The 14466-nt window shown below is 46.4% G+C and overlaps 1 protein-coding gene across 3 annotated transcripts in view; it reads left to right on the plus strand.

Moving 5' to 3' along the window:
* The window catches only part of PITPNM3 (PITPNM family member 3), a gene marked incomplete at its 5' end in the record, with an annotated part of 66197 nt that overhangs the window by 34986 nt on the left and 16745 nt on the right, over positions 1–14466 (plus strand). For all 3 annotated transcript variants that reach the window (XM_081843078.1, XM_081843077.1, XM_081843079.1), the window contains 3 exons: positions 4738–4814; positions 5630–5865; positions 14214–14403. In XM_081843078.1, coding sequence (XP_081699204.1) covers positions 4738–4814; positions 5630–5865; positions 14214–14403 — 503 coding nt within the window. The remainder of the gene's footprint in view (positions 1–4737; positions 4815–5629; positions 5866–14213; positions 14404–14466) is intronic.

A 14466-nucleotide genomic window follows, 5' to 3' on the forward strand; every position in this document is an offset into this window, starting at 1 on the left:
TGGGAAGAAGGAAAGGTAACTGAGCCTGGCCAGTGTTATCTGAAATTTTAGGTGCTCTTAGTTTGGAGATGGTTTACCTTTGGTCAGGAGGTCAACTTTCCCTTCAGGTCATAGAACTGCAAGACTGGACAAGATGTTGTCCTCCTCCTCCTCCTCCTCCTCCTCCTCCTCCTCCTCCTCCTCCTCCTCCTCTTTTTCTTCCTCCTCCCTCTCCCATCTTCCTCGCAGGGCCTGGCATGCTTCAAAGCTTGCCGTGGTTCTTCCCTCCCCAGATCTGTATTGTAAACAACACCAATGCCAACAAAAAAACAGCAACCTCTCAAACAAGTCCATATCCAATCAGGACTTTCCCCCCTGCTGTTTGAATGGAGGACTCTCATCCACGTGCTGAGTTCTACCTTCTGTGTGGGATTTTAATTTACCTTCTTTGCTCCCATAGTTTGTATAATGATGTAATTAGCATAACTTGCAGTAATGACAGTATAAAGGCTGCCAAGGAAAAACTGGCGAAAAGCTGGAGCCTCACCTGGGAGCCTCTTTGAGTCCTACTAAGTCTCTTTTATAATTTTACCTCATTAAAACTCCTCCAGTAAACAGAACAACACATCATTTCCCTCATAATCAGCTTCATTCAGGCAGCTAATGAAATCACCCAGTTTTCTTTATGGTCCCCTTCATCTTCTCTTGCTCTGGGGACCTGCATACAACCTCATCCCTGGTGCATGCTCAACCGCAAGGTCACAGGTTTCTCCTTTTCCATTGGGTCTGGCTGCACAGTTTCCCCTCCACTTGGATGACAGGACCATTCACAGTCCCCAGCACACCTTGGAAACAGTCAGTATTCATTGGCTTCCAGGCAGGTGAGGAGATCAGCACCTTGGAGAGTGACCTTGGTGTGGGTTTCAGGACCTTGGCCAGCAATCCTGCTGCTGAGGCAGAACATGCACGTTGCCTCAGCAGCATCCTGGAGCTTTGCTGACTTTTGCCTCTGGTCCTCTGGTCCCACACACCGCCAGCATGTGAGCAGAATGGAATGTGGCCCTCAGACTGGAAAGAACCCCACACCCATGGTGTGTGTCGGTGGACTTTTAGGGCTGCAGGAGATGTCATTTTATTTCATCCACAAAATTTATACACCTCATTGGAAAGAAGGGAGGGGGGAGAAAGACACCCAAAGCAGTGTACAGAAAAAGGGAAAAAACCCCAATAATTTCATTACTAAGAAAAATCAGCAACCATAATTTAAAACTTCTGAAAAGTTAAAATAACAGTAGACCAAATCTGAATTAAAACTTGCAACAGCTTTCTGAACATCTGGGTGGGGTTACCTAAAGAGGAATGCTTTCATCAGGCAACAAAAAGAGTACAGTGAAGGGACCTCTGGTCCCACACAGGGTCTGATGTCAAGAGGCAGGGCGTTCCAAAGTGTAGGTGCTGCCACACTATATGGCGGAGTTCTTATAAATGCAGAATGTGTATTATGTGGCACTTGTAGCAGTGCCAGTTCTGCTGATCAAAGCAGTTGAGTGGGCACATGTTGAGAAGGCAATCGCAGGTCAACTGGTTCTAAGTTGTTAAGGGCTTTGTATACTAATAGTAGCACCTTTGAACCTGGCCAGGTAGGGAATCGGCAACCAGGTGTGGTATGCTTGCCAGACCTCACTCCTGTCAGCAATCATGCTACGGCATTCTGCACTAACTGCAGCTTCCAGATCAAGCACAAAGGAAGTCCCGCATAGAGCATATTACAGCAATCCTGTTTTGAAGTAACCAATGAATGAACTATGGCAAAGTTTTCCTGGGGCAGGAATGGCCACAGCTGTTGAAACAGTCACAGTTGGTAAAAGGTACTTTTAGCTACTGATGCTACCAGAGCCTCCAGTGACAGAGCAACCCCAAATTGTGAATCTGCTCTTTTGGGGGGAGAGCAAACCCATCCAGGGTAGGCAACTGAGCAATTTCCCAGACACAGGAGCTTCTCTCACACAGTGCCTCCATCTTGCCAGGATTCAAGCTCGGCTTGTTTCTCCTCATCCATTTTACCCCTGCGTCCTGGCAATGACCCAGGGACTGCGTTGCCTCTACTGAATCATGTCTTATGGTGAATGTTTTCTGCAATGGAAGGTCTTTGGGAACAATCCGCAACTCAGGATTTCCACCTCAAACCAGCTGAATTGCCCTCATAGGCTCAGTGCCGGCATGTCCATGCTGATCCTTTGTTGACTGTGGCCTCAGGTGATTCAGCTCCCACACAAAAGGAGTTTCCCCAGGCAAATCACAGCAAGAAACTCCCTTGGTGCCCAGCCACAATGCAAAAAATGTAACACTTTTCTAAGGTGTTGTTATTGTGCTAGTCTGCTTTTGAAGTCCTGCATTACATTCTATGACATGTTTACGCCCACTCAACCGCTTCAATAAGCAGAGCTGGCCCTGTTACAGGAAGCCACAAAATACCCGTTCTGCATTAGTCAAAAACCCATCTTTTAGTGTTGCAGCGCCTGCACATCTGGAACTCCCTGCCCATTGATGCCAAGCAGGCGCCTTCACTGTATACCCTTTTTGATACCTGCTAAAAAGATTATTGTTTAGATAAGCTTACCTAGATGTTCAGAAAGCTGGTGTGTGTTTTAATCTGTTTTTAGCCTACCATTGTTTTAACTTTTTTTAAAGTATTGAATTATTAGTGTTGATTTTTCTTGTTGAATTTTTTGTAAACCACTTTTTAAAATCAAGCCATGTATAAATTTTGTGAAATAAAGAAATAAATGTGAGGTAGTCAAGTGGCCAAAACTATAGTGGCAGTACGCCCTTCAGAGGGATCGCAGTTTTGAATTCCCCTGCACCATGTTAAAAATTCCCTACATGTAGAAAGCCAGCAGTCAAAGGGGCTGGGACTTCAACCTTTTATCCTGGCTTTTATCTTCTGTCCCTCATCCTCACCCTGTTGCCCATGAGTAGAGCCACTTTGGATCAAAGCACACTTTCTGGGCCAGCACCCTTTTTTTGAGACTGCACGGATTCCCTTTTTTAAAATATCCTCTGGAATCTTTTAAACAAACCCTGCCTGTAGAAGACTAGCGCAGCGAAGAGGAAGTGTGAGGAGTCTTCTTCCTCGACAGGAAGGTTTTGGATAATGTGGGGCAGGAGTCTTCAAATGCAGGACCTCATCCTCTGCTGGTGCAGTCTCAGGGAGAAGGCAGTGCATGCACAGGTGGAGCCAGGGAGAGAAGCCTCTGGAAGCAAGAGAAGGAAGTTCTGGCCTTGTGGCTGCTCCCCAAAACTGGTGCAGAGTTTGGCATCAAACTTCAAAATGGGGGCAGTGGGGGCAGCTGGGGCAGAGCTCCTGGTGGCCGCCCCAGAGATGGACATGGCAGTCAGGTTTTGCCACGGAGATAATCGGATTCTGTCCTGCGGCTGTTTCCTTGACAACTAACAGAGGCAGAGATAGTGAGCGAGAAGACAAGAGTTGAGCGGGTGGAAGAAAAGCCTGGGGTGGGAAGTGACTGAGGAAGCGGCTTGGGGGGGGGAATATGAGAGTATAAAAATCTTTCCTCACAATTTCATCACACCTTACATTTTATAGAGTCTCCTCCAGAGATTTCAGGAGTGTAATGTGCGAATTGAGCCCCCTGGTGGGCCTTTCGCCTCCCTCCCTCTTCCCCTTGTTACCTTCCAAGTGGGGAATGTAGAATTGCAGAGTTGGAAGGGACCCCCAAGGGCCCTCTTGCCTAACACAGCACAGGAAGTTGTGCCCCGGTTCTCTGGGACAGGGGAGTCTGCTGCCTGCAAGATCCCATTTTGACGCATAAAATTAAAAACAAAATCAGAATCAACAACATATAGAACAATGAGACTTCAAAAATAAATTTCTGCATGTACATAAAACCCACTTCAGATTTAAATTAGGTAAATTATAATACACCCGTTTCGTATTATTGCAGATATTTCGTTATTAATTGTGTCTCTATTTTATTACAGGTAATGGAAATAATAATAATAATAATAATAATAATAATAATAATAATAATAGACAAGTTTATACAAGCCAGACCATACTATATGCACACACTCTCCCCTGCTTGCCCTCAGTCTTCTGCTATTATTACTATTACTAAATTTATTTATATCCTTTCCCGACTGGGACTCAAGGCAGTTTGCAGAAATCAAAACAACACAGATAAAATACAAAAAGCTAAAAAAACCTATAAAGCGCGATGGTTAGAAAGTAATTAAACTCTAGCTGAAATTAAAGCCAAATAGAAAACAAGTCTATTAAAACACAGACAGTAAAATCAGCACAGCACTATTAAAAGCCACCTCTTTAAAAAAAAGGAAGAAAAAGCAACAGTCAGTTCCCAAAAGTCTGTGAGAATATAGGAGTCTTCAGCTGCTGGAGGAAGGACAACAAGGAGGGAGCCAGTCTGGCTTCTCTAGGGAGGGAATTCCAAAGCCTGGGAGCAGCTACCAAGAAGGCCCTGTCCTGCACCCTCACCAAGCAGGGTTGTGAGGGTGGGGGGACCGAGAAGAAGGGCTTCCCCCCGATGATCTCAGAGCCCAGGCTGGTTCATATGGAAGAATACAGCCCTTCAGGTTGCCACCCAGGTGGTCCCTGCAGATTGTGACTATTATATTAGGGCTGGCAGGAGAGAAAATTCAGCAGCCCATTTGGCGGCTCTCCAGGACAACCAGGAGTAAAAGGGTTTGAAAGGTGACCCTGATTTCTCTCTTTTCCTCCAGGGGAGCTCTACAGAGCCTCTTTGAGGAAGCACCGCTATCCTGCACAAGGCAGCATTGAGATCCACGAGGAGAGTGAGGTGAGCCTTGACCACATCGCATTTCAGGAAATAAACAGGCAGTGTGTGGGAGAGGGGCAGGAGGAGGTGGGGGTGGGCTCCGCAGAGGAAAGTTTTGGACGTCACGGGGTGTGGGGCTCTCTTTGATTTCTCCTGGTTTTTATTGTGGGGAGGCTAATAGAATTGTAGGAATGTAGGATTGGAAGGGAACCCCAAAGGTCATTTAGTCCAACCCCCTTCAGTGCAGGGATCACAGCTCAAGATTTCCTTGCAGATGGCCATCCAAACTCTGTTTGAAGGTGTCTTAGGAATTACTGAAAGAGTTGGGTATAGTTAGCCTGGAAAAGAAACGACTGAGAGGAGATACAATAGCCACCTTCAAATATCTAAAGGTTTAAAGGAAGAGGGAAAGAAGGTTTTCTGCTGCTCTAGAGGGGAAGAACCGAACCAGTAGATTCAAATCACAAGAAAGGAGAATCTGGCGAGCGTTGGGAGTAACTTTCTGACGGTGTTTGACAGCGGAACGTCAGCAGGTGTCAGGCTCTCCTTAGTTGGAGGTTTTTAAACAGAGATTGGATGGCCACCTGCCAGGGATTCTTGAGCTGGGATTCCTGCATTGCAGGGGGTTGGAATAGATGGCCCTTGGAGTTCCCTTCCAGCCCTGCAATTCACTCATTCCTTGTAGAAGCCCCAGCACTGCCACAAGGCTCTTCGGTTTTTCTCACTTCCGTTGACTACAAAGCGAGATCTGCTCAGGCCTTTATCCTCAGATTGGTTTGCTTTTCTAGGTATGTACATAGCTTGGTTCGCTTTTCTCTCTCTCTCTCTCTCCCCAGGAAGGGGGTCAGCAGCAGAACTGCAAAACCCACGTCTTGATCCTGGTCCTGCATGGGGGCAACATCCTGGACACGGGCGGCGGGGAGCCCAGCAGCAAGATGGCTGACATCAACACCTTCACATCGGTGTTCGAGAAGGTCACACGGGCCCACTTCCCGGCTGCCCTGGGTCACATCCTGATCAAGCTCGTCCCTTGCCCAGCTGTCTGCTCAGAGGCCTTCTCTCTCATGGCAAAGTGAGTTTCCTGTGGGTTTTTGGCTGTCGTGTTGCATTGTTCAGTCAACTAGTCCTGAGTGAGGAAAGGGAAACCTGTGCTTTGGCCCTTCTCCCTTAGGCTCAGCCTCCCACCTGGGAAATGGGAACAGCCAGGATCTTCTTCGCAGGCTTCTGTTGTATGGACAAATAAATACAGTGGTACCTCGGGTTACAGACACTTCAGGTTACAGACGCCGCTAACCCAGAAATAGTACCTCGGGTTAAGAACTTTGCTTCAGGATGAGAACAGAAATTGCGGCACGGCAGCAGCAGGAGGCCCCATTAGCCAAAGTGGTACCTCAGGTTAAGAACAGTTTCAGGTTAAGAATGGACCTCCAGAATGAATTAAGTTCTTAACCCGAGGTACCACTGTGCTGCAAACAGTTCTGGGTGCCACACCTTGAAAACGATATTGTAGATCTGGAAAAGGTTCAGAAAGGGGAGAGCAAAATGATTGATGGAGCGACAGTCCTATACGGAAAGGTTGCAGTGTTTGAGACTTTTCAGCTTTGGAAAGAAGGTGATCAAGAGGAGATATGATAGAGGTGTATAAAATGAATGCATGGCCTGGAGAAAGTGGATAGAGATAAGTTTTTCTCCCTCTTAACACCAGGACTCATGGACATCCAGCTGAAAGTTGGAAGATTCAGGACAGATAAAAGAAAGTCTTTCTGCATGTGGTGTATTGTTAAACTATGGAACTCTCTCCCACTGGGGGCAGTGATGGCCACCAACTTGGATTGCTTTGAAAGAGAATTTAACGGTATAATGAGGAGGATAAGAAGGCTACTGAAAGCTACTAGCCACAGAGGCTATACTCTGCCTCCACAGTTGTGATAGCTCAGTTGGTAGAGCATGAGACTCTTAATCGCAGGGTTGTGGGTTTGAGTCCCACATTGGGCAAAAGAATCCTGCATTGCAAGGGGTTGGACTAGATGACCCTTGGGGTCCCTTCCAACACTACAATTCTATGATTCTAGCAACGCTTCTGAATACCAGTTACTGGAAACCACAGGAGAGGGGAGGGTTCTTGTGCTCAGGTCTTGCTTGTTTCCCGTTGGGGTGTCTGGTTGGCCGCTGTGAAAACAGGATGCTGGCTCGATGGCGAGACATGTCTGGATTAGAAGTGCTGGATTCATAAAGAGAAAACAAATAGGAGCGATTTTAAGCTGGTGGCAATTTTCATAGCAAGTTAACGCGAGCGATCCTTCAGCTCCACTTAGCAAGCAGCTCAATCTATGGCATTCAGCCCTGCTCACTGCCTCTGGCTTTTCAGAGGCTCCTGCGGGGATCTCTCTGTGCACAAATTTATGGAACGGCAAAGCTTCTGTGTAGCATTTCCAGTGAAAAATGAGACCCCGTTAAGCAAAAACGCCTCTGCTTATGATGAAATATTTGGCTTTTGCTCTGCTGAGTTTGGGCTGATATTTAGTGCTTCTCTCGCTGCGGAGCTAAAACAATCTGCTTAGCATGAAGTCACCAGCTAAGTCTTCACAGAAAACGGGTGTGGGGGGGAGATATACAATGATTTCCAGCTTGCCTCCCTGTTTTCTCCTTCTTCATCCATGTGAGATGTCTTTCTTACCATAACTAATCCTACGTTTTTGTTTTTCAAGAAGCCATTGGGGAAATGTGCATCATTTCTGCATGTTCCCCTCTGCGAAATTTGCATGTCTGCATGTGCTTTATTCTCAAAGAGGCATTTGAATCTCAAATATGTTTTTTTTCTGGGTACATAGAGTCCCCAAAGTGAATGATTAACTGCATTACAATCCACGTCTTCGTTGGAGAAATGCAAATCCGGTCGATTTGCAGACAGGATGAAATCCTCAAGCAAGGCCAGGAGCGGGGTTTCGGGGTGGGATGCAGGAAAGAGCCACCCGGCTCAGTGATGCATTCTGAAACATTTGTTCTGGGGGGAGGTAGGTCAGCAAGACCTCTGGAAAGACCTCTGCAACTTTCCACCGCAGACAAAGTCCATGTGCCTGGTGGGGTTTTTTTTGGCCTGTCTGCCAAGGGAGAAATTTGCAGCTCATTGTGGGGGGTGGGGTGGGGCTGGTTGTCTCAAGTGGCCTCCACCCCTAGATTCATAGAACTCTAGAGCTGGAGGAGGGTTCCCAAGGTTCATCTAGTCCAACCCTTTGGAATGCAGGAACCACAGCTAAATCATCCTTGACTGTTGGCCATGCAATGTCTGTTTGGAAACCTCCAAAGGAGGAGAACCCATTCCACTGTCAAGCAGCTCTTGCCACTGGGAAGTTCTTCCTAATGTTTACTCAGAATCTAATTTCTTGCCGTTTGAATCCATTGTTTCAGGTCCTACCCGCTGTTGCAGCAGAAAACAATCTTGCTCCATCTTGTCACCTGCCAATGGGCGGCTGACGTGAGCCTAGTGCTCCTGTTGTTTGGGTTCCATTTCTAACGCATTGCTGGGAGGAGCTGGACTAGGCTACCCTTCCAACTTTACAATTCTGTGATTCTAGTATTCTTTCATAGAGTCACAGATGTCTAGAGTTGCAAGGGACCACAAGGGTCATCTAGTGCAACCCCCTGCAGTGCACCATCTTTTGCCCAAATGTTAGGCTTGTACCCATGACCCTATGATTAGGACTCTCCTGCTCTATTGACTTGAGACATTAAAAGCAGGAGCATTCAAGAAATTCAGACCAGAGAGTTAACGTACAGCTCTGCACAAGCTATGATTAAAACCTTTCAAAGAATAATCTTCAGCAATCCTTCTGCGGACGGTGAAATAAATCCAGAGCCCGAGCTGCTCCTTCCTCTGCCCTCAAAACATCATCACATCACCATAATTGGCAGTTACGGAACGGGTGCCCGTGTCAAAACATCTCTCCTGCCCTAATTGGCATTTTCTGCTGCTGCTGCGCCTTCAGCAACATTAATTGAGTTAAACTGCTTTGTAAATAATTAGAGATCACCTTGTCCTGTTTGCGTTCCTCTTTGTGCCAGCCAATCCAGGGTATCTCCCAGATCAGTTTGGCCAGAGGCAACCATGTCAGGTCTCCAAAGAAGGGAAAGCAGGTTTCCTCCAGAGAGGAGGCCAGTATTCAGGACAGGGAAAGGAAAGCCCTTCCTCACTCAGTGCGGAGTTAAACTTTGGAAATCACTCCCAAGGGAGACAGTCACCACCACCAAATCATGCAGGAGGAGAGGGCGATCAAGGGCCATGCTCTCAGGCTGTCATATGTCCAGATTTCCCCAGACATTACTGGGATTTCAAAGACGGAATTGACGTCCGGGGGGAATTTCTGAAAGGCAGTGCTTTGTCCTGGATCTTAGGCAAGTCGATCAAAAAATTGTGTTTGTTTATTTGTTTGTTTTTTAAAAAGATCAAAAATTTTGTGGGTTTGCTAAAAACAACCTCAAGAAGTTTTGGGGTGTCCTGGTTTTTACTTTTTGAAATGTGGCAACTCTGCTTTGCTCTGCCTCCACAGTCAAAGGCAGCGATGCTTCTGAATATCAGTGGCTGGAAAGTACAGGAGGGGCCAGTGCTCTTGTGCTTGAATTCGACTTGCTGGTTTCTCACTGGGGTTGCTGGTCAGCCACTGTGAGGACAAGATGCTGGACTAGATTGGCCATTGGTCTGATCCTGCAGGCGGCTCTTATGTTCTTACGTTAAGAGAATACCGAAGGAGGCTGGCCAGTCTTTCCATTGGGATGGAGCCAAAGCGACTCTTTCTGCCCTGGGGGATCCAACCTCTAGCCAGTTGTAAGACAGTGTCAGCACCTTGATCTTCCATGGAAGAGACCTGCAAATGGCAGGAAACCCCATCCTGAATAGGGGTTGGACTGGATGTCCTTTAGGAGTCCAACTTTACAGTTCAGTGATTCTGTAAACATGACCGAGGATCAGAGCCCATTTTCACGCCCACTGCTCTGTGGCAATGATTGTGGCAAAAAAAGCATTAAGTTTGCCAGTACTGCTGTTGCCTCCAGACCCTGGTGGCATTTCAAGTGGTGAGATGCCTGTTGAATGCAGGTTTGGGGAGCCCCAGCTGTTAATCCTGCACCGCAGGAGGTTGGACTAGATGACCCCGGGGTTCCCTTCCAACTCCACAATTCTATGATTCTAATAACTCTTGAAAGCTCCTGGTGACCAGTTCCTAGAGGACACTTTGTAGATAAGACTCCTCGCGTTCCTGCCAAGACGGACTCGACACCTTTGGCTGAGTTGGAGATGGATGCAGCTTGGACACAGTTGCTAGGGGCTCCGTTGTTATGGATACCTTTTCAGCTTGTGCAACCTGGACCAACTCCCTGGTGGGAGGAGGTTTCCTGCCTGGACACCGGACCCTTCCCCATCAAGTCTGCATCAAAAGGGCAAATCCTACCTACAGCAAATCTACCTTTCCTCAGGAGCACCAGCTGCCTTGGTAGCAGCGTTCTTGCAAGGCCTTTTAGAAATCTTGCATAGCAAAAGCTGCTTCCTTGGGGACAGGTGCTGTGTGAGCAAGGGGTGAGGGGCATCCCTTGCACTCTGCAAAGGGCATCTGCTGTGGTTCCCCTGCCCAGGTGAGAGTGGCTTGCCTTGCTTACTTGAGCCACTTGGACCTCCCTTGCTGTTCTGCTCTTGCACATTCTCTCTTTCATGGGGCAGTGGCTTCTCAGTGGTGGGCTGCATGGGTTTCTTATGTGGTGGACTGTTCGTCTTCTGGGCCTGCAAGGCCATAGCTGAGTGGTAGAGCATCTGCTTTGCATGCAGAAGGTCCCAGGTTCAATCCCCAGCAGCACCTCTAGGGAAAAGATCCTGTTTGAACTTCTGGAGACAGTACTGAGCCAGATGGATCAATGGCCTGACTCTGTATCAGGCAGTTTCCTCTGATTCTGTGCTCTGATGGTAACCATTCCACAGCCATTGCTTCAGCCCACTCCATTTTCTCATCCGAGCCGTGTCTTTCTCAGATATTCTAACTTTCCCCCGAGACCTTTTCATACCTGTTGTGTCTCAAAGGCCCTTTCAAAGTGGCCACATTAGACAGACGGATCCAGCTGGAGCAGTTGGGCTGTTTTGGAGGCAGCACATCCCAGGCACTGGAGTCTTTTGGATAGATTTGGAGGATGGGAGCAGAGTGCACTGCTGACTTACGAGCTTGCATATCTCATCATAACAGAGATCCAAGCCCTGGGGTTCTGCAGAAGGAGCAGGTGGTAATAGGGAACCAATAGCCAAGGCTGGGCAATGCTGCCCCCTTGTGGCAACAGGCATGATGATTCTTTAGGTTCGAATTACGGAATCTTTAGCTGTGATTCCTGAATCGCAGGTGGTTAGACTAGATGGAGCCTTGGGGTAATTTCCAGCTCTTTGACTCATTGGAGGTTTTTAATCAGAGGTTGGAAAGCCAGCTCTGAGGGATTCTTGAGCTGTGATTCCTGTATTGCTGGGGGTTAGACTGGATGACCTTTGGAGTGCCCCTCCCTACTCTGCAATTCTATGATCCTATCTGCAAATATTTAGGATCTGGCCAGTAGAAAACCAATATGGATGACAACTTCAGAGAAGAAGGAAGATATCTCTGAACGTGCCCACGTAACACAGCTCAGCAAAAACACTTCCAACATTACATCTCCAGCATTGACCTGTATTATACAGCCCCTTTCTGTAAGAACATGCATTAGTTCTAAACAAAACTAATTCTTTAAAAAATAAAAATAAAACTTCTTTGGCTTTGGGAGGTGTTGAAGCACAAGGTGATTCTCAGCAATACAGACAAACTGATTAGGTATTGAACGTACATGGGAGAAAGACCTGCACATGCAAATCGAGGATTCTAAATCGTATGCACTTTGGTCATCTAAACCATGTAGGCCAGTCCCAGCTTCTGTGTTCCAGGAAAATCCTACACAGAGGGAACTGTACACCAGTGCAAACTGCCCATATGGTGTCAAAATATTCTCAGGACTCTTGGAGGGGCTATGGAAGAAGAGACAGCATTTCTTACTTGCGGCGGGACTGCCCACAAGTATTAAACTTCTGGACAATGGTTTGTCAGGAAAAGACTCAAGCATCCCATTCCATCTTTGTTTATTAAATCTGTGGGATGATCAGCTGGAAGGTTTTAGCTCTCAGGAACACTTGACATGGATGCTGTCAGCTGTCAGAACCTCAGTTGCCCCCAAATGGAAACCTTGCGGGATTTCCAAGTTTCGCATTGTTATTAAAATATGTGGAGTTTAGCATTAGCTGAAAAACAACAACTCATAACTTATGGGTTGACAAAGGCTCAGAGGACCCTGAAAAATTCTGTGCTGTTTGGTGGGATTTTGTTTTATATGCAACAAATACAGACACACGGGACTCCTTCTGCACAGCATAACGTGTAATTTGGCCTTCCTTTTTTTAAAAAAAAATGTTTTTATTGATTTTCCAATATCGTTCCAATAGCAGCCTCATTATAACAATACCAATTTTATCCAATTAATACAATTATTAATGCCAATTATTCCAATGTCAAAATATACAATTTAATCAAACTGCCCTCCCTGTGTGCTAGACTCGATGACTTCATTCTTCTACATTTTTTTGGCGTTCCAAATCCTTAATAATTTCCATTCCGTTCAGATATAATAATCCCTTATACAATCTTGTGATTTCATTCGTGTTGGTAAATTAGGTAATTTATAAAGTTTCAAGTGAGGAACTCTAACTGTAATCCTTATTATGTGTCAGTTCCACACACCCCATGATGTTTTCCCATCCGTATATGGTGTCATATCCTTCATTCCTACAACTGTTGATGGTTCCTGTCATGCCTCAAGAAGAAGCAATTATCTCAGAGTTTCCAAAAGTCACTGCATCACTTTGTCCTGTGATTTGGCTTCCAGCAAACTGTTGAATGGTTTCTTTAAATGTAAAGGTTCATCATTGTTCCACCCGATGTGTATGTCTTTAAGGGGCCAGAGCAAGGGCCAGAGCAAAATAACGAGACCCAGCTTTACAGCTGTGAAACATAGCAGGTGCTGCTGAGTTGTATTGATTAAGCTGTGTCAGCAACTGGGTGTAGTATATAAGGAGCAGCACCTAGCTCTCCCATTACCCTGGAGGATGGGTTGGTGGTTGGGTCTGGTTTGTTGATGTATTTAGTGTAAATGGAGTTTTTGTTTTTCTTATTAAAACCTTGTTTAAGTTATTTTTGAGTCCCTTTTTAATGCATGGTCTCCCCAGCAAGCTCTCTGCAGCGCTACCATACTGCCAATAGCCAACACAAACAAGACGCCTTCGCCATTTTTCCAGCCTAGGAAGAACGGCCTGAATCCAGACTGCAAATAGTTAATCCAAAAGCTTCTATTCCCACTGCTGGTGGACTCCTTTCTTCCCTGCCAGTGATTTATGGCCAATTGTCCTTATCTCAGACACTTTCCTTCATGGATAACGGAGGTTAGGGTGGACTTTGCTCCATATTTTCAAAGTGTAATGTTTCCTCCTGCCTCTCAATTCCTTTCTCTCTCACACACAGTTCCAATTTTGTTAAATTCCATATTTATATTCCGATTTCTTCTTTCCTCGCTTGTACATATTTTTTAAAATAAAACTTGCATTCCTGGGAGGGTTGCCATATCATAAATGTAGAGAGAAACTTTGATATAAGTAAACCATGGGCTCCCTTCCCCTCATCGTCTCTTTCACCGAATTAAATTCCCTCTCAATCCAAACCTTTTAAATCCTTGTAGCTGGGTTCATTTTCGCAGTTTCTTATCATCTCCAGTGCACGCCTGCAGTTTACTCCCATTTAAAAAACCCAATTAGCAGGATAACCTGTGCTTCCAGGAACGGGATTGGGGGTGGGGTGGGGGTGCAGCAGCTGGAGTGCTCCATGCACCCAGTGCCTTTGCCTGCCCTCGCATTCCATGGGGAAGCAAGTGCCAGACCGCCAGGCAAACTGCGGGTGAGAGCCAGGTTCCTCTTCCAACCGAAGAGGAATGCAGAAAATGCAATTCCCCCATCATTTTCTGATTATCTCCATTGGTGTCTCTCCGTGGTGTTGGGAGAGGCAATTTATCCCCTGGTGCCCAGGAAACCAGAAACCTGCAATTTGACCCTCCTGTTGGCAATAAGTACTTCCCCAACCTAATATTAAGTCTCTTCTGGATATACTGTGATGCTTTTTTGTACTTCTGTTATTTTTATTGCATTAATTTGTTTTGCTTCAATAAGACTTTTTGGTTGTTTTAAAGAGAATCTGTAAATAAGTACGGTAATACAGATGAGGATCCTGCTGTAGATGGCCCTTGTGGTTTCGCACCTGCTTTTTAGCCCTGGCTAATTCCCTGTGCTGTCCCTTTTCTTACCCCCTTGTCCTCCCCCTCCAGCCTGAATCCCTACAGCTATGATGAGACCTCCCTCAGCAGCAGCGAAGACCACATCCCTCTGGCTGCCTTGCCACTGCTGGCCATCTCCTCCCCGCAGTACCAGGACGCGGTTGCCATGGTGATCAGCCGAGCCAACCAGGTTTACAATGAATTTCTCAAGTCTCCTGATGGGAGTGGATTTAATGGGCAGGTACGATCATGCCTCTCTTGGATGAAGAACATGATGGCCAGGGTTTAAGGGGATCAGCCCATC

Source organism: Podarcis erhardii (assembly GCF_964252035.2).
Source record: "Podarcis erhardii genome assembly, chromosome: 16".
Lineage (NCBI taxonomy): Eukaryota > Metazoa > Chordata > Lepidosauria > Squamata > Lacertidae > Podarcis > Podarcis erhardii.